The sequence below is a fragment of the Diabrotica virgifera genome, chromosome 2 (assembly GCF_917563875.1).
Source record: "Diabrotica virgifera virgifera chromosome 2, PGI_DIABVI_V3a".
In the NCBI taxonomy this organism is placed as follows: Eukaryota; Metazoa; Arthropoda; class Insecta; order Coleoptera; family Chrysomelidae; genus Diabrotica; species Diabrotica virgifera.
In genome coordinates, this window is record NC_065444.1 from 237,466,560 (window position 1) to 237,487,260 (window position 20,701).

The window sequence follows — 20,701 nt, forward strand, 5'->3', positions numbered from 1 at the left end:
AAAACTTTTTATCAAGAATGACATTTTTCGCTAAAATTGAAAATAAAAAGTTTTTCCTCTTGGGCACCCCATCCGTGGACACACTGTATACCTTTTATTTCTGTAGCTCTTATTGTTCCTTCTATAGCGACATGTGATGTTGATAGAGAATCGCCCTGTCGTACTCTAGTTGCTATTTCTATATTTTTGGTGATTCCGTCATCTGTTATTATTGCTGCCGTCGATCCTTCCATTGTCATTCTCGTAAGTTTTATAAGTTTCATTGGAATATCTAGGTTTTTCATATCTTCTGTTAAGTCGGGTCTTGTTAGGCTGTCAAAGGCTTGCTTGAAATCTATGAAAAGGATCTATAAGTCGGTATAATGTTCCGAACACTTCTCAATTGACTGTGTGATTATGTGTATTGTGTCTATTGTTGACCTTCCCTCTCTAAAATTCCTGCTGGGAGTCTCCTATTTTAGTTTGAATGTATTTTGAGGGGGTACTCAAAACACATACGGAGTATATATACCAAGAGTAAATTAATTTATAAATTGATTTTAATTTGAACTTTCTTGGCTAAGTATGGGATTTGATAAGTATTGATTAGTTAATTTTGATCGATTTACCAAATGTACGTTTTTCAGGTATTTTTATCGTCGAAACTCCAAATCAAGTGCCTCTAGAAGAACCAGTAGTAGTGGCCAAATATATTTCCAATCCTCTTTTAGTAGCCGGTCACAAATGCGACCTGAGATTATACGTAGTGGTAACTAGTTTTGATCCGTTGCTAATTTATATTTATGAAGAAGGTTTAGTGAGATTTGCTACTGTTAAATATGATGCTAGTCACAAGCAGCTATGGAACCCATGCATGCATCTCTGTAATTATAGTATTAATAAATATCATAGTGATTATGTCAAGTAAGTATTAATAGTCTGTTATAACTTTGATGTAGATCTAACATGATATGCGTGATTACCATTGATAATAAAAGTAAAATAGTAACTAACTTAGAATTCTTTTAACTAATTGAAAACGACATTAAGAATTACAGTTAAAATAAACCTCCGTGTTAATAGCATGCTTCATTCTAACTCTTTAGACACAAGATAACTATAATAAAGAGAACGTGGCATAAAAGTCCATTATTATTATGTAGTTTATTCCGTCAGTCACCCACCTGTCTTTGCCTTCTTCTTAAGTGGAGGCCACAACGGCGCTCCGCACATCGCACCGCACCTACTCTTGACCATAGCCTCCTTGAAGCAAAGTAAATACAAGCATTGCCGTAATTGCGCGTGGCCACAACGACGCACTCACCGGCGTTCACACATCGCTGGTACCAACGCCTCGTCTACGTAAATTGAGCTTAGTATTTTCTGATCTTCGCACAGTGATTGTTCTAGGGATGGATATAGACAAATTAGTTAGTTGTGTGTTTATGCTTGTACCAATTTGGAGCAGAAAAAGCAAATGTCGCCACAAAAGTTTGGTTTTAACAAAACTGTGGAAAGAAGTGGATTCGCCATAGTAAATTCCCTTTTTATTTAGATGATGCACCGCCATTTTTCTTTGTTCTTTGCAAAAACACCTTGTCTTAAAACTAGAATTTAAAACAACGCATTCTACGTCCGATGTAACGACGATGTAAAGGATAACGACGACAAGATTAAAAAAAATAGAATAAATGTGCAGTGCACGGTGCGTCAATATGGCCACTAATGTGCAAAGCAAAGGCTATGTAGTATTGTGCTGTACGTTGTGCGGTGCGATCTACCCTGCGCCGTTGTGGCCGTACCATCGCCGTACCCTTGGCATAGACATATTAACCGTAGACAAGGCATACTCCGCAAAAAAGCGTAACGCGGAAACAGCATGGAAACAGTCGATCGGTGGTCTATCTATCTCTTAACCAAGCGATCCCGAGCATGTGACAGACAAAGATGGCTAGACCACTCAACCCTTAATATTGGCGTTGCACCTCGATTCACAGAGCGGTCCATATCTTGCGTAATCTACAGGTTATTATGTCTATGACCCTTAGGGTCCCTCTTCATTTCTGAAGGTCAGCAACCATTCTGGTCCTATAACTGGTTTTGCACTTGATAATTTTAAGAAGTTCTCTGCTTTGGCCCATATTACGCAGTAGTAGCCTGGTCTGTCCATAGTATTTTTCTAAACACCCACATCACGGAAGGTCTACAAACTTATTGTGTGCTGTATATGTATTATGTATAATTATTGTAGGTGATGTGTCTCTGACTTTATATTAATCCGCTAACGTTGGTATGTTCTTGTTGCTGACTTCTTCTTTTAGTATTGGCAACCAGAGCTTAATACATTCCTACATGTTTCAGTAAGTAAGATGAGAGCTACCTCTTTGACTTTTCTCTTTTTGATGTCTGTTTCTTTCATGACTATTAATGCATGTTTCCATTATACTCTGTGCTCATTCTCCCAGACATATTTGCATATCTGTGATTTAGCAAAATCTCTTTTTTTATATATGTTTCAGGACAACCGACCTTGAAATATACATGAAAAAGAGACGTCGGAGCTCATAAAAATCTGTATATAGTTCTATAATTCTCTTATATTCAGTGCATATATTCCTTCTTTATATTTTTGGCTCTGCTGTAGCGACTTTATTTAGGAACAAGTTCAATATGAGTTTTTACTGATTGAACCTGTTCCTCCGAAAGTTTCTTGGGTCTGCTTTTGAGCTTACCTCTCATATAATTAATAATAATAATACATTAGCACTACAAGCCTAGGAGGCTTGGTTGACTATTCTTCTCCATTCGTTTCTGTTCCTTGATTTTCTTTCCCAGTTGGTCACTTTTAATCTTCTGATATTTTCCTGAACTTCCGCTTTCCATCTTGACATTGGTCTTCCTATTCTCTTCTTTGAAACTATTGCACTAGAACCATAGCCAATTTAAAAATATTCTTAATTCTCCCAAGAAATTTTTGAAGTTAACGTTTAGTAATTTAGTATTATATACATTGATCTCCTTATTTAATATTAACCAAATATTGTGCGGTATATTTTCTTCTAGAAATGTTACTTTTCTGTTTTTTCTTGTACGATCTATTCATATTGTTTACTCTGATACCTACTCTGAGATACGTCTCTTTTGACAGTCGAATGTCCAACTCCCAAAATTTCTTAAATAATTGTTCGATATTTCCTTAAGTCTCCACTAAATTTATATTTACAATGACAGAGCTCGCCAATTTTACTTGAACTAAAAATCGTCTTACTTTTCTTCAAAGAATACTCCCATCCCAAATTCGTCTTGTTGTTCTTGAATTGCTTTTTACATTTCAATAATAGTTTTCCTCTTTTTTTTTGTTGATTTTTTTTCTCCTTTGGATTAACCTCCGTAAAGCCTAGGTATAGGTTCCTGCAATCCTAGAATACAACATAAAGATGACTGTATTAGACTGTAGAATTTGTGAATATTCCATTTTTATATCAATAACTCGATAAGCTACGTGGCATACCACATTTTTCCATATAATATACATGGAATTTTTTGATGGTACGCCAACATAATAAGAAAAATGCCCACCTCACTAGATTTAGACGAAAAATCATCGCTAATGGATCTAAATTATTTGGCTGCTTCACTGTCACCATTATCAACAATGAAATTTACATTCAAAGTCGACGCCATTTTGATGTGGCTTCCACATTTTACGCGAAATACTGCAATAATCATCACAGTGATTATTATTGCATCGATGGATTGCTTGTTTCTATGGAGGTTGAATATTGATGCTGTTGGCTCCTGCTGATGCGGGTAGGTCTTATGAGTTAACCATGGTAGTGTCTTGAAGTGGGACCACGTTAGGCGCCAATGTGTAACCATAGCACTGCCATAGGCAATTGAAGTATTGTTTTACAATAGAACTTCAATTGTCAGTGGTAGTGCTATCGTTACACTTTAGTAGTAGTAGTAGAGAGATTTTTTAAATAATATTTTAATATTTACGCAGATTAATGTTAAATTTGTAAAATAAAAAGATCATTCACCTTCTAAATGTGTTTGTATTGATCTACTTAGTATGTATAATTAATAACTCTACATAAACATCATCAAGTTTAATTTTTTCTTCAATTATTTTGTTGAAATTTAGATCGGATGATCCTTCAGCCGAAAATGTTGGTCATAAATGGACTCTAAGTGCTTTATTAAGACATTTGAAATCTGAAGGTAAAGATACGGCGCTATTGATGTCTCAAATTGAGGATATGATTATTAAAGCAATCTTGGCGTGTGCTAATTCTGTGATATCAGCTTGTAAAATGTTTATTCCCTTTACCAACAATTGCTTTGGTAAGTAAATTAATATATTATTTTAACTTATGTTCTGTTTTCAAACCAGGAGCAGTAATTCAAATTTACTGCGCCTTGATGTTTGTAATTGGTCCAACCTCAGGCAAGTTTACTCCACTGTTATGAAATTGTGACACTATTGACATTTATGACATTTTGACACTATTGGCATTTCATAGGTCAATTAAGTTATATCAGTGTGCGTCTAGGTAGAGTGTAGCCAAGCCAGGAAACAGCGCCATTTATTGCCCTAGTCGCATGACTGGCGTCACGAAAATATAAATTTTACATGACTGTCAGTTGTAAAAATAAGATTGAAGTTATACAGGGTGTCCCCGAAAATAGTGCGTTCCTTAAAGGTATAGGTAGAAGGCACAATATAGAGCAATAAAATCTTATAACATTTTTTCTAAATTGATCCGTTTGGCCAAAAAACGAAAATACATTTTGATACGCAAATTGAAGTCTGGCAACAACGCGCAACTCAAAAATCTAAAGATTAAAAAAGTAGGTTTGTAGGTCAGTTGCATCTGGTAGGTAAAATAATGTAAATATCAACCAAACCCATATCCATTATTTTGCAGGTAGGTACCTACCATGTCATCAACCCAAAAATCACACCTAAAAGTAAATAAACAAGGGGTTATTAGGTTAAATTTCCACAGTCACAGCAAGTTCTTTTAGGCTACGATACCATGTCATTCAAATTTTAGAAAATAAAAATTCACTTATATGGAGAACAATGTAATTTTTTTCTTGGAAACGGTTAACTTTAGAAAAAAATGTTATAGAACTTTTTTGTTCTAAATTGTGTATTAAATCCATACCTTAAAGGAACGCACTATTTTCGGGGACACCCTGTATAGATAACATTGCAAAAATTATTCAAATTTATGTTTTAATTATTTTCATACTATTTTTTAATTATTATTTTTATATTATTATAGAATTTTAACATATTATTAGTCTTCTTCTTCTTCTTCTTAGCCTTCTATCGTCCACGTGTGGACATAGGCCTCTCCCAACTCCTTCCATCGGTCTCTATCCTGAGCAACATATTTCCAATTTGTTTCGGCTATTCTTTTAATATCATCAACCTACCTTATCTGTGGTCTTCCTCTCGGTCGTTTACTTTCGTAAGATCTCCAGTGTTGTATTCCAACGTTGGTCTTTTTGTCTAGCAGTGTGGCCTGCCAAGCTTCATTTAAGTCTGGCAACTTTTGTTGTTATGTTGACTTTTGTTTTTGATCTTACCCAGCCGTTCCTCTTTTTATCTGACAGTCGTATACCTAACATTGCTCTTTCCATTGCTCTTTCTGTTGTGGCTAGTTTATTCATATTTGTCTTGGTTGGGGTCCAGGTTTGACATCCATATTTCATGATAGGAAGGATGTACTAGTTAAACACCTTGCTCCTTAAGTATTGGGGTATTTTGCGGTTCTTAAGTATCCAACTAAGTTTTCCAAATCCTGCTGATGCTAGTCTTGCTCTCCTAGTAATTTCCGCATTTTGGTTCTCTTTGTCAAGTTTCAGGATTTGGCCTAGGTAGATTATATTCTTGGACTTTTTCTATCTCACTGCCATTTATAGTTATACGTCTGGGGTCATCTGTGTTTGTCTTTATTTTCTTTTTTCTCATATTCATTTTTAGGCCAACATATTATTAGTATGTCTAGTGAATTATTTTCAACTAAAACTAAAGTGAGGTTAAACCACAGTAAACGCAAAATAAACATCAAAGCACTGATTATCTGTTTACCCCTTCCACATTAAACTGGAAATAAGATCTGAAAATGGCCGAGTTAATCAACTTTTAACGTATACCTTGACAACACTCTAGACCTAGACACACACTGAGTTATATCGGCGACTTTTTGTGTTTTCTGCGCTATTCATTTAGTTTTTTGGGGTGTGAGTATTTAGTTTACTCCTCCTGGTTTAAAAACAAAGCATAGTAAAAAGTGACTACACATGATAGTTATTACATGTATATGACGTACATTTGAGTCCGCGAATCTTTCCCGTGCGTCATCATTTAAAGCATACGAAATAAGTCGATGATAGGTCGGAACTTGAAATTTACTAAACGCAACAGCAAGTCACTTACTGTCAGTTGCTGTTGCGTTTAGTAAATTTCAATTTCCGACTTATCATCGACTTATTTCGTATGCTTTAAATGATGACGGACGGGTAAAGATTCGCAGACTCAACTGTATGTCCACAGATTAAGCCAACACAGATGCGAAAGCTATGCTATGATGCCGGTACAAAAATTGGTAACCTTGAAACTAAGGAGCACAGTTGTTGTGCCGGTGTTTGCACCAATACAATCGATAACTTACAAAATAGTTCATTTGGTCTATAATACTTACACCTGATGTGATATTTACTATATTTACACTAAAAATTAAGACAAACAAAACATTGGTCATTTAATAAATTTATGTGTTAAACGAAAAAGGAAATAAAAATGCAATAGGTAATTTGGGAATTCTAGGTATGTCTTTAACAAAACAAGAGAAAGTTAACTAACTGTTAGAAAAGTGACAATAGTTAAAGATTTATGTATACATAAATGGTCATTTATTAAATTTCTGTGTATATTGAAAAATAATAAAAAGTTGCTTGGAAGTGAACACGATATAAATATAATAGGGTAATTTGGGAATTCTAGGTAGGTACAAAACAAGAGAAAGTAAACTAGCTACAAAACAAAACAAAGTTTTGTCCTTAACAAAACAAGAGAAAGTAAACTAGGTATTAGAAAAGTGACAGTCGTTTGGTGACAGTAATTTGGGAATTCCAGGTATGGCCTTCCAGAACAAAACCAGATAAAGTGTTGTTAATATAATAATTTTCAAGTTCCAGGTTATTTAATTAAATAATCAAATTTAATTATATAAACAACGTTTAGTTGGTAAGTAAAGATTTTTTTTCAAAAAGTGATAAGTTTTGGGTCCGAAAAAGTATAATGTGAGAGCGAATTGTTTGTATTCCTGAGAATATCTTCTGGCCTTTGGGACTTTTTTCTGCAACAGTGCCTGAGTTTTACAATTTCGGATAATGATTTATTAAGAAATTTGTCACATAATTTTTTAAACTGCTCTAACTCTTGTTTTGTACCGTTTTGTTTTTTACATATTTTTCTATTCAAAAGTTTTCTTTTTAAAAACCTGATTTTACATTTCAGTTTATATTCACGTGGCAAGCTATACATAAAAGATGCTGGTGTTTGTAATGATACTGAAGGTGATAACTGGGAAACATCTTTTGTAACTGTTGTAGAAATGTGTCCATCTTTTTCCTTACTGGGGCTGATAGAAACTTGTTTAGAGGATATTACCTGTAAATTTTCCGCCGCAGGCGTTATTCTATTATCTGAAAAATCATATCTTTTTACTATTGAAATTATTGATATTTACCTAATTTTTTACCTGACAATATTTGAACTTTTTTCGGCGGCTCCTCAGACGTATTCGCGCAGATATCTTTAGATTCGGTAAAAATTGACGCCAAAGCATTGTCATACAAGAGTTTTTGTTGTGAAGATGTGCATAAAAATTTATTTTCAAAATGCTTTTCGCAAATTCTGTATCTAGTTAAATCCTCCTCTAACAAATCTTGTCTTTTAGTAGCTTTTAACCATAGCTCACTCTTATAACGTAAGATGTGTTTTAATAAAAATTTAATATCTTGTTAATATCTCTTTTATTTTTTAAGATTATTTTGACTATCTTCAATAACAGGGCGTTATTCATTCTTACTAGTAACTAAAATTTACTGTTTTCAAGACAGGATTTTTTTCACACTTATCGAAATATTTCTTGAAAAAATACTATTGGAACTATTTCTAACACACATCATAGCTTGAGTAACCATTTTATCTAAGTTTCGAGATTAATATAATTAATATGATATAAGTAATTTACCGCTTAATCAGTATTTAGAAAGTAAATCAATTTATTAATGACACTACATACCTTACTTCATCCTTTGGCAATCTAAAAAATGATATTCCTTGACCCGCCTTAGATGAACACCCTTCACAAATACACGTATATCCAACCATTTTTAAAACTATAACAAAACTATTTAAACACACTTGATAAATAGAAAAAATTCCCAATAATCAACAAGTCAATTTAACACTACAATAAGCGCATGTACTGTCGAGGTTATTCAGGAACTGACAATAAGCTTAAGCCTACATACTAAGTGAGCTACTAAGCGACTACCCTTTTGGTAACTCAAAGTGGGAGGAGTTTACCAAAACTCGGTACCAGAGTTATCGTCAGGGTTTCGCATCTGTGTTGGGTTAATCTGTGGTATGTCATTTTCCTTACATTCCTTTTCATCCATCTAGCGAAACACTATGAAGTAATTTCTATTAGACAACAACACGCTGTCACTGTGCTTTAAGTTAATAAAGCAATTCTGAAATTCACTCCTTCTAGTGGCCGTTAGTACAGTTAGTTTTGGGCGGCTGCATAATTCTTCCAATCAGTTTTTCTGATTCGTATAAAAGCCGTTGTTACTGAGCTGTTTTTGTATCATGGCGTATAAAAAATCACTTGCATTTTAAAGGTATATCTGGGGACTTCATTGGGGAGTATTCTTGTACCAATACATAAGAACGGAAATACATAAGAATATAAACTATAGACATTTCACCAATCAATACTCACTAATTCCACTAATCAAAATATTGGCTTCGGTATTACTAAAAAAATTACTACTATACGCCGAAAAAATAGTTGGTGACTACCCATGTGGCTTCAGATCTGGAAGATCGATTATTAATGAAAGCTTTCAAACAGGCTTATGATTCAATTAATCGTCCAAGACTATGGAATACATTGGTTGAGCTGGGCATACCTAAGAAACTAGCTGTTGTAACGCAAATGTGTGTAAGTAAACTCATTTGCACAAGTTAGAATAGGAGGGAAAACATCAAATGCTTTCTACGTAAATTCTGGAATGAGACCGGGAGATCCGCTGCCCACATTGTTTAACCTGGCGTTATAATGATGTCATACGTAAACTTTATCCGAAAATCAGACCAGACATAGCTGCTCGGGAAGCAAAGATCGTTCTCGTATTTGCCGATGATGTAGATGCATTGGCACAATCAACATTAGAAGTTAAGGATATTTTAAAAGTAAATGAAGACCTAACAAAATATATGGTCGTTTCAAAACAAGAAGGACGGCGAATAAGGCAAAATGTTATTATAAACGATCATAACTTCGAAGTGGTTAAAGAGTTTAAATATCTAGGGCTTAAAGAGTTAACAATCACCAATGACAACAAAGTAGAACGAGAAGTTAAAACGCGAATAATCACGGGAAACAGATCTTTCTTTGCAATGCAACATCTAATGCGATCAAAACTTCTCTGACGAGGTGCAAAAATCCAGATATAGAAAACCATAATACGACCAGTGCTCACGTATGGAGAGAAACATGAACAGCAACGAAAAAAGAAGTAAATAAATTGTTGGTGTGGGAACGTAAAATACTTTGAGTAATATATGGCCCTTGCATTGATAGCGTGACAAACGAAAATAGGCGCAGACACAACAACGAGTTAGAGTCTCTTCGGAAAGGAACATCTAGTGAGTTATAACATCATAGTATCGTCGCCCCCGCTAGCGAAATTATTCCGATTAGATTTTTTTGCACAGACTTACTCAATAAGAGGTCCTTATAACATATCCACAGGGTGCCGGGCGGTGCCGTGGTCGAAAAATTGTTTAAACAATTTTTTTTAAACAAATTCACAAAAATAATTTTTTCATTTCGAACAAAAATTTTTTAGATAAATTGGCTTATTCTGAGCAAAAAAGGTCTCTTGTCATTTTTTTCTAAAATTGATTGTTGTCGACTTATATGCGATTAAAAATGTGAAAAATGCGAAAATGGCCATTTTTAAGGCTTAATAACTCGATTAAACATTATTATTATGAAATTCAGAAAGTCACCAAATCAACGTTCAAATCCCTTCTTCAAGGTCCTGAAGAGATTTTTGTCATTATTTTATTAGAAAGCTGTTATTTTTAATTATTAACAATTAGCGCTATAGTCAAGGATGCATCGTTGCCCCCGTTAGTGAAATTATTCCGATTCAATTTTTTTGCAGAAGCTTACTCAAAACGGGGTCCTTATACATATCCACAGGGTGCCGGGCGGTGCCGTGGTCGAAAAATTGTTTAAACCATTTTTTTAAACAAATTCACAAAAATATTTTTTTTATTGCGAAAGATTTTTTTAGATAATTTGGGTTATTCTGAGCAAAAAAGGTCTCTTGTGATTTTTCTCTAAAATTGATTGTTGTCTAGTTATATGGCCATTTTCGCATTTTTCAAATTATAAATCGCGTATAATTCGACAACAATCAATTTTAGAAAAAATCACAAGAGACATTTTCTGCTCAGAATGTCCCAAACTATCTAAAAAAAATTTGTTCGAAGTGAAAAAATTATTTTTGTGAATTTGTTTAAAAAATATTGTTCAAACAATTTTTCGACCACGTCACTGCCCGGCACCCTGTGGATATGTCATAAAGACCTCGTTTTGAGTAAGTTTCTGCAAAAAAAGTGAATCGGAATAATTTCACTAACGGGGGCGACGATAAATCCTGGACTATAGTGCTAATTGTTAATAATTAAAAATAACAGCTTTCTAATAAAATAATGACAAAAATCTCTTCAGGACCTTGAAGAAGGGATTTGAAACTTGATTTAGTGACTTTTTGAATTTCATAATAATAATGTTTAATCGAATTATTAAGCCTTGAAAATGGCCATTTTCGCATTTTTCAAATTTTTAATCGCATATAACTCGACAACAATCAATTTTAGAAAAAAATGAAAAGAGACCTTTTTGGCTCAGAATAAGCCAATTTATCTAAAAAAATTTTGTTTGAAATGAAAAAATTATTTTTGTGAATTTGTTTAAAAAAAATAGTTTAAACAATTTTTCGACCACGGCACCGCCCGGCACCCTGTGGATATGTTATAAGGACCTCTTTTTGAGTAAGTTTGTGCAAAAAAATCGAATCGGAATAATTTCGCTAGCGGGGGCGACGATACTGCCCGGTCTATCATGAACATAATGAAAATCATGAATTACACCACAGAACAAAAAGTGTTGATAGTTAAATGGTACTATGAAGAAAATACATAGTGAGAAGTTATAGTAGAGTCTTGTTGCTTTGCATGGAAATAAGCCGATATTAACTTCAGTCCGAATACTACCACTTCGTACTTGAAAAAAGGAATGATCGCATAGTAGAAAATGTAAGAAATTATGCAATTTATCTATTGTAGGTTTGCCCAAAAAAAACGAGAATATATGAGGAATAGTTGTACTATAGTGTAAAGGAATTTACGATTTAAGACAACCACGTAACTACAACCCACACAGATTCAAAATACATCAACAGCTAAGAGAAAGAATGAAATACGGCAGAAGAAATGAAATGAGCAAATATGGGAAGAACAATATTATTCCTAACAAATAAATAGCGGAAGAAACGTGCGCACATAACAAGTCAAAAAGAAACATTTTTCAGTATTCATAAATGGCACTTTTACAATTTTAATTTGATATCTCTTTTACAGAACTGTATGGCTTCGATATTTTGATAGATAAAACACTCAAACCGTGGTTATTAGAAGTTAATTTATCACCTTCATTAAACTGCGACAGTCCATTAGATGTAAGGTTAAAATCCGCCATGTTGGCTGATCTGTTATCCCTAGTGGGAATACCTGCCGTTGATCCCATGGTTAGAATTAACGATGATCATCACAAGTCAAATTCAAGTATTAGATCCAATTTAACTCACGTAAGTTTCATACCATAGTATACTATTTTTAAACATTTAAGATGCTCAGTAAAAAACTGATCTAAAATAATTTATGGTTGTATTCTTCTTCTTTAGGTGCCATGCCCGTAGTTGGCCGTGATCATGGGTACAATTTCCTGAAACCTTTCTCTATTGGCTGCTGCTTAAAATAATTTTTTTACTGTGGAACCACACCATTGGCTGATATTAGGCAGCCATGAAAGTTTCTTTTGACCAATCCATCTCTTCCTTTCCACTTAGTTAACAGTTTTTTGTCGGCACCCATTGCTTATTTGACAAGCTCACGTCTAATCTTTGTCGGAGAAACAGATCAGCGATTCGTAGAAGAAATTCTGGAATCTCTCTCATACCCTAACTTCAGGCGCTCTAACATCCAATTTTTCAGCAGAATAACGTAAGGCCCCATATTGCGAGAGTTACTGTGGACTCCTTTTAACAGGCTGAAATCAATATTTGGCCGTGTCCATCGAGATCTCCAGATTTATCCCCATTTGAACATGTGTGGGACATGACGTGTCAGAGAGGAGTTAATTAGGGCATGGAACAAATTACCCAAGTAGCACAATAAAAACATTTTAGTTTTATTTAAGGTTTATAAAGGTTTTATTGTGGTACATAATAAGATAATGGTTTTAAAGTTACCTTTTAGATATACTGCCAGAACTTTAAAACTGTTAAGCATTTGTCAATAGTTTTAAAGTATCTAATAAGAGTATCAAATAAGACTAATTAATCTCAATAGATAATTTGTCTTATTGTAGTTTTAAAATGGTTTATTTTCAGTTCACTTTAAAACTAATCAGTTTTATGAAGAACTACCGGACTGTTTGGTTTTGTTAGATTCTAGTTTGTGACCTTTTAGTTTTATTCCAGTTTTAAAGATTCTCCTAATATGACTAATAAAACCTTATTATGTCAGTAAATCATATGCCTTAAAACTATTTTTTTAGTTTTCTTTAAAGTTGCTTTCTTAAAAGCAATTATTAGGATATATTAAAACCAAACGCTCTTAACTGAATCAATTTGGATATCGTAAAGATTAAACCACAGTATAAAGAGGGACAGTAGAACCACTCTCCGAAAAATTGGAAGTAAAATCATTAGTCGCCATGGCGACCGCGCAATGTTCTTAGTCGCTTTTGCCCCACTCTCGCATTGCTAGTCGCATATAAACGTACGGGTTTTAACAGGGAAAACCCGCATCCACCGCTGGTGAATTACCAATTGCGTACTGCCGGTATTACTTCTTGAGATCAAAGTGCCGACATGGAAGTGGTTTTACTGTCCCTCTTTATACTGTGACTAAACTATGTTTCTTCTTAGAAACAATAAAACTAAACTCATCCCCTCTTATTTCATGTCCAAAATGGTCGGCCATTTGTTTTAGAGCGAAACAATGGTGTAGTGTGTTGTAAAAAGTGGAAGTACAGTTAGTATGGAAGAAATAAGTCACAAGTACTTAAAATATAAACGAACTGGTCATTACGGCTTATTTTTCAAAGAATACGACACACACAGCACTACGAAGCCTCCATTTTAAGGTTAGATTCACATTAAAACCGAGTGGCATTATTGACAGCAGCATTAAAACTAAATATTTTTAATTACAAGGCAACCTTGCTATAACATTATAAATAAAGTTGGGTGCGTAAGTGTTTTTCTACCTTGACAATCCGAAATAACCAAGTACTTTTTATTACTTTATGGTTACAAATACGTATTTACCTATATCATAACACATGTAAAAATGTGTTGGCCTATATGGAGTATATGGGTTTAAAGAAGCATTTAATGTAGGTAGTAAATTGTCTTTAAAAGTATCCATTTAAGAAACCTTATGTTTTCTATAAAATTGCCTGCACTTAAAGTGTCTTTTAACATGGTTTTAAAGCACCTTCACAGTAGCTTTAAAACCAGTTGCTTAAGAAAACAAAGATTTAAGAAGGTTTTTATTTTTGGTTTTATTGACCTCTTTCAGTGTGGGCCCTTTTATGCTGAAAGCGGTTTTATTGCATCCTTAAGGTTTACTTAAAAACCAATTGGTTTTAATTTTAGTTTTATTCTACAGTTTTAAAGCATCCTTAAAGGCTTAATAAACCCGTTCGGTGCTACTTGGGTATCCCAGGAAGATATTGATCACCTAATAAGCGAGCCCAAGCACATGAAGAGTATGTTGCCCATCGAGACACACATTAATAATTGATTTACCTTGTACAGTGGAACCCCGATAAGTCGGCACCCGATAACCCGGACCGATTTTCATCAGACAAACATTTCAACAATAAAAATGTATGTATTATGTTAAAACATTTTATCTGTAGCCGCCTCTGGAATGTCTTAAAAATATCAAATTTCATTGATAAACTCCGCATATCCCACCGATCTTCGCTTCGACCATAATATAATATTTGAGATATAATGGGTATTTGTGTAATTTGAACTATAAGATAGTAAAAATGACTCATGGCACACGGTGGCGGCGGCAGAGCGACGTTTATTATCGCGGGCTATCGGAAACAACAGGCACCTGTTATTCGTTTATTTATTTCCAACTGTCTTAGCATTGTTTAAAAAAGACTAAAAGACTATTTAAAAAATTATTTTTTAAACAATGGTATTTTAAACAATGAAAGAGACACTGTTCTTAAATAACATAACAATGTTCCGATGGCAGACGAAATTGACACAACCGAAACTGACTTAGTTTTTTTACCTAGAAATGAACAATACTCTATACTGTCTATAAGTCTATACTATACTCTATACAACTATAGGTAAGTTAGGTGTGTACTGTGCATATATATTTCATGTTATTTCAATTATAACGGACTTTATCTATAAGTATACCGTATTTTATTAATTTTTACCATACTCTCCGGTTAACCCGGATTTTCGATAACCCGGATCGGCCGCGGTCCCGATTAATCCGAGTTATCCGGGTTCCACTGTAAAATGTTTCAGAAAATTTGATCGTTTGTTTATTCTTCTACGTGTTTGAATTTCTATGGCATTTAATATCTTACGTATTTTCTGCTAGTCTACTGTCTATAGTCTACAGTCTACATTATACGAGAGACAGCTAAGATTTAATTTGTTTTAGGGGATAACGCCATCAGTTGACATGTTTCTTCCTTTTAGAGTCCTCAGAACAGCCTGTGGTGTCCGCTAGGTCCATCCTGGGTATACCAGGATGAATAAACAGTTCTGAGGACTCCAAAAGGAAGAAACATAAATGTCATCTGATGGTGGTAGCCCCTGAAACAAATTAAATCTTAAACTATCTCTAGTTACTTTAGTTTTACTCACATTTTAAGTAAGTACTAGGAAGCAAAATGTTGTTGGATTTTCACCTAGATAAGTAGACAGGTGTAGAATGTAGAATGCATCTTGTAGATTTTCCTATGTCTACTATTTATCGGCCTGTATGACTTGCAAATTGTAGAAGGCTCAGTTGTTACCAAAAATTTGCTTTCAGACCTAGAGAGATCTGTAGTACCTACTTCTGTCCTTTAGATCTCTATTTAGATTTCTATTTGGTTGTCTACATTTATAATTAGCATAATAAATACATTTCTGTCGTTTTGTTTGTGATCTTATTATTGGTTTTAACCATAATTCTTAATATTTTTATTTATTTTTTATTTTGTAATTCCTATTTAAATAATGCATTTAAGTACAAACATTCATATCAATAATAAACGGTTTATTTTAGTGTAGAAGAGTACATTCTGCTGATGGATTGGGTAATAGCAACTCGTCATTAAAAAAAGGCGCACATACCGTAGGAAGAGGACCATCTCCGTACACAGCAGAAGAATCTAAAATCATTCGTCTTGCTTCTGCAGAGTTTAAAAGAAGAGGTGGCTTCGTTAGAATTTTCCCATCTGCTGATAGTTGGATGAAGTATTCGCAGTATTTAGGTAAGTATAATAAGCGAAATAGAATTTTATTACATATAAATACAAATATTGGAATCTTTATTATCGATATAATTTGAAATAACCTCTACAGCCTAAACGTTGGATTGAAGTTATGTTATGTATGTGTATTTAAAACATTAAAAGACATATTAAAGACATTCTTAAAACAGTTCGAATTCGTTATTCATACTGTTCGAGTTCGTCTTGACGTTTTGTGTGATAATTAAGTTTATCTAACAACAGCAGTTGAATCTGCAAAAAAATATAATTATAAAATAAATAGTGAAGTGACAGTGACGTACCAAATTCTGTTTTTCTACAATGAACAATTCACACATACGGAAAACATACAACCAGTGTCTATTGTGGTATTAGCAGAAATTGTAGGTAAACAGCAGGTCCACTATTAATATACATCCAGGAACATGTACCCAACTCCCAAACAATATCCGCCCCCAGAAAACACTTCCGAAAATGCACCAAATTCCGTTTACTACTGTCAAGAGGCAAATACTCCCATAGCAAACATTCCACAAAATCAATTTATTTTTCTAGCACAACTACAACAATTTCCACTACAATCACAACCAATGTACCACGTCCAAAACAACCCATCCACTGCAGAGCAGACCTCAAAAAGACAGATACATCTTGAAAATATGCATTCAAAAAACTCAGATATCGAGTTTAGCGAAGACGAAGACAAAGAAGCCCAAAATAAGAACTCATGGCAAGTAGTCATAAAACGTAAATTTAAAAATAACGATTCTAATTCTTCCAGTTCACCACCAACAAAAATACAAAATCGATACAGTGCATTATCAAACGACGAGAACACTGAACACACTGAAACAGACAAACAACAGAAGGTACCAAGACCACCTCCAATATTCATATATGGTGTCAAAAACTTTAAAGAAATGCTCGAAAACTTTGCACAAATTATACAGAAAGAAACCTACTATACCAGAACCCTGCCAAACGACACTGTCAAAAGTTATAACACATACAACTGATACCTATCGTCAACTGGTAAGACATTTACGAGAAGAAAAAATCGTTCACCACACTTACCAAATAAAGGAAGAACGTGCCTGCAGAGTGGTAATAAGACATATCCATCACTCTATACCCACAACAGATATAACAAAGGAGTTAGAAAATGCCGGCCATAAAGTTCGCAATATAACCAACGTCCGACACAAACAAACAAAGGAACCCTTATCCTTATTTTTCATAGACCTTGAACCCAAGAGTAACAACAAAGACATATTTAATCTAGAATTATTATGTCACACCAAAATAGCAGTGGAAGCACCAAAGAAGAGAAACTCAATCATACAATGCATGCGATGTCAAGCTTACGGTCATAGTAAAACATATTGCACTAAGCCACACTACTGCGTGAAATGTAGAGAACAGCATGATACAAAATCTTGTAAAAAACCTAGAAACACTCCGCCAAGTGTGCACTATGCAAACAAGATCACCCTGCTAACTATAAGGGCTGTGTTGTCTACATGGAACTAGTAGAAAACAGAAATATGCCAAAAAGAGGAAACCAACAGCCCCAAAGAACAACATTTAACAACCCACATGTAAGTAATGAAACAAATCAGCTAAACACTACTCTACAAAATCATCATAGAACATATGCAAATGTGACAGCACATCAAATCAACCACGACCAAGAACCTAAAACTAACATAGAATTACAACTAATAACATTCCTTAACGAGTTCAAAAACATGTTCTCACAACTCATGAGTCAAAATAATATGATATTAAACTGACTCACACAAGTCATTAACCAAAGGATTTGTTAATGTTAAACATACTTAGACTTGCCACATGGAACGCTAATGGCCTGCTAAACCATAAGCAGGAAGTAATCACTTTCTTAAACCAGAATAAAATCGATGTACTGCTTGTTTCAGAAACTCACTTTACTGATCTAACTACGTTCAATATTCCGCTTTATACTACATACAGTACACCTCACCCCGATGGTACAGCAAATGGTGGCTCGGCCATCATCATACGAAGCTGTATATCACATCATGAATTGCCAAAATATGCAACAGAAAAAATTTTGCAATTTTTGCAAAGCAGCAATTGTTCAAGTGAATGCAACGCCATGGCACTTTAACATATCTGCAATCTACAGCCCACCTCGTCATGCAATATCCACAGATGAATACAAAGCCTTCTTTCAATTACTTGGCAGTAAATTTGTAGCCGGGGGAGATTGGAATGCGAAACACACACATTGGGGCTCAAGACTCATAACAACAAAAGGTCGTAACCTTTTAAAAGCAATGACCGACAACAACTATGATTGCCACACCAACGGAATCCCTACTTACTGGCCAAGTGACCCCAGAAAACTTCCAGATGTGCTAGACTTTTACATAAGCAAAGGAGAATCCAGAAACAACTGTCTAATAGAATCCAGCTATGACCTCTCATCTGATCATACACCAGTTATCATGAACAAGAGTACCACAGTCATAAACAACACACCCCCTCCTCGACTAGCGTCAAAAAACACCAACTGGGCAGATTTTCAATACTACCTAGAAGAAAACATTAATCTTAATTTGCGAATCAAATCTCCACACGAGATAGATACAGCAGCTCAATATTTCACCACCCTTGTGCAAGAAGCGGCATGGCAATCTACACCACGAAATGAACGCAGACCGACACATACAACAAATGTTCCCCTACACATTCGGCAACTTATTGCTGAAAAACGTCGTGCGAGAAGAAACTGGCAAAGATCTAGAAACAACATAGATCAACATATATACAATAGACTACGTAGACAACTTGGAGTAGCCATCAAAGCTGCAAACAACGAAACCTTCGAACATTACATTACAAACCTTACAGCAAATGATCAGACGCTATGGAAGGCGACTAAGAAACTCAAAAAACCATACACAACTATTCCTCCCCTCCATAAACCAAATGGTGAATGGGCTCGTTCCAACAAAGAAAAAGCGGACGTCTTTGCTGAACATCTTACGAGTGTATTTCAAACCGAGCCATCAGACCCTGATGAAGAAGTGGAAGAACTAATTAGCGCAGCATGTCAAATGTCCCTTCCAATCAAAAGTTTTACTCCTATAGAAGTCAAGAAAGAAATAACCAAACTCAACTCACGAAAGGCTCCAGGTTATGACTTAATCTCGGCACAAGTACTAAAACAACTTCCTCGTAAGGCCATTATTATGCTAACAGTAATATTTAATCGCAGTTTATCATACTTTCCAAAAATATGGAAATTTGCAGAAATCATAATGATCCTTAAGCCAGGCAAAGCGCCCAATGAAGTAACATCTTATCGACCCATCAGCCTACTCCCAATCGTTAACAAAGTTTTTGAAAGATTGCTACTACAAAGAATATACGCAGATCATGAATTCCTAACATTACTACCAGAACATCAGTTTGGTTTTCGGGAAAACCACTCTACTACACAACAAGTCCATCGAATAATAAATGAAATATCAAAAAAATGAAAAGAAATACTGCAACGCTGTATTCCTAGATATCTCACAAGCGTTTGACAAAGTTTGGCACAGAGGTCTGCTTTACAAAGTAAAATTAGCACTATCTAGTAACTATTTCCTCCTAATCAAATCCTACTTATCAAATAGATATTTCTCAGTAAAATTCAAAGACCAACAATCCAGCATCTGTCCTATTAACTCCGGAGTTCCGCAAGGTAGTGTTCTCGGGCCTCTGCTTTTCTCACTCTACACAGCCGATATACCAGAGTCTCATAATACTACGATCGCTTCCTTTGCTGATGACGTAGCAATACTCGCTGTAAATGAAGATCACATACAAGCTTCACAAGACCTGCAACACCATCTGGACATACTCAGTGAGTGGTACACAAAATGGCGAACAAAAGTAAATAAAACAAAATCATCTCAAATAACGTTTACAAACCGTCACAACACATGCCCACCTGTAAGAATGGAAAATGTACGAATACCAACAGTAACAGACGCTAAATACCTTGGCCTCCATCTTGAGCAACGTCTTACTTGGAAAAAACATATACAGACAAAACAAAATTCTTCTGTACAAAACAATACTCAAACCTATTTGGTACTACGGACTACACCTCTGGGGTTGTGCAAAGTCAACATCACTCAATATCATCCAAAGATTTCAGTCTAAAGTTCTAAGATCAATAGTGGATGCACCATGGTATGTAACTAATCAAACACTTCACGAAGACTTAAATATACCTTTCATCAGAGAAGAAATCCATCGAGCATCTGAATCACAGAACGTAAGGGAATTATTCCATAATGGCCCTGCCACAAGGAGACTAGATCGAACCTGGCCTCAGGACCTATTTTAAAACTTAAACATAAATAGAATAAGATGAGACATCATTGGAAGTCTCTTCTTCATGCCCAAAAACATGGAACAAATTTACTTAATACTCTTTTATTGATGTAGATTGTAAATAAACATAATTACATAAAAAAACATACAAATACAAATATTGGAATCTTTATTATCGATATAATTTGAAATAACCTCTACAGCCTAAACGTTGC

At 34.7% G+C, this 20,701-nt stretch overlaps 1 protein-coding gene across 3 annotated transcripts in view; it reads left to right on the plus strand.

The window, feature by feature from the left end:
- Window positions 1–20,701, plus strand: part of LOC114333858 (tubulin polyglutamylase TTLL5) — an 82,932-nt gene that overhangs the window by 41,227 nt on the left and 21,004 nt on the right. For all 3 annotated transcript variants that reach the window (XR_007696608.1, XR_007696609.1, XM_028283851.2), the window contains exons 5-8: window positions 627–903; window positions 4,127–4,326; window positions 11,948–12,174; window positions 15,908–16,115. Coding sequence is in view for 1 of the 3 variants with exons in the window: in XM_028283851.2 (XP_028139652.2) it covers window positions 627–903; window positions 4,127–4,326; window positions 11,948–12,174; window positions 15,908–16,115 (912 nt within the window). In the remaining 2 variants the exon portion in view is untranslated. The remainder of the gene's footprint in view (window positions 1–626; window positions 904–4,126; window positions 4,327–11,947; window positions 12,175–15,907; window positions 16,116–20,701) is intronic.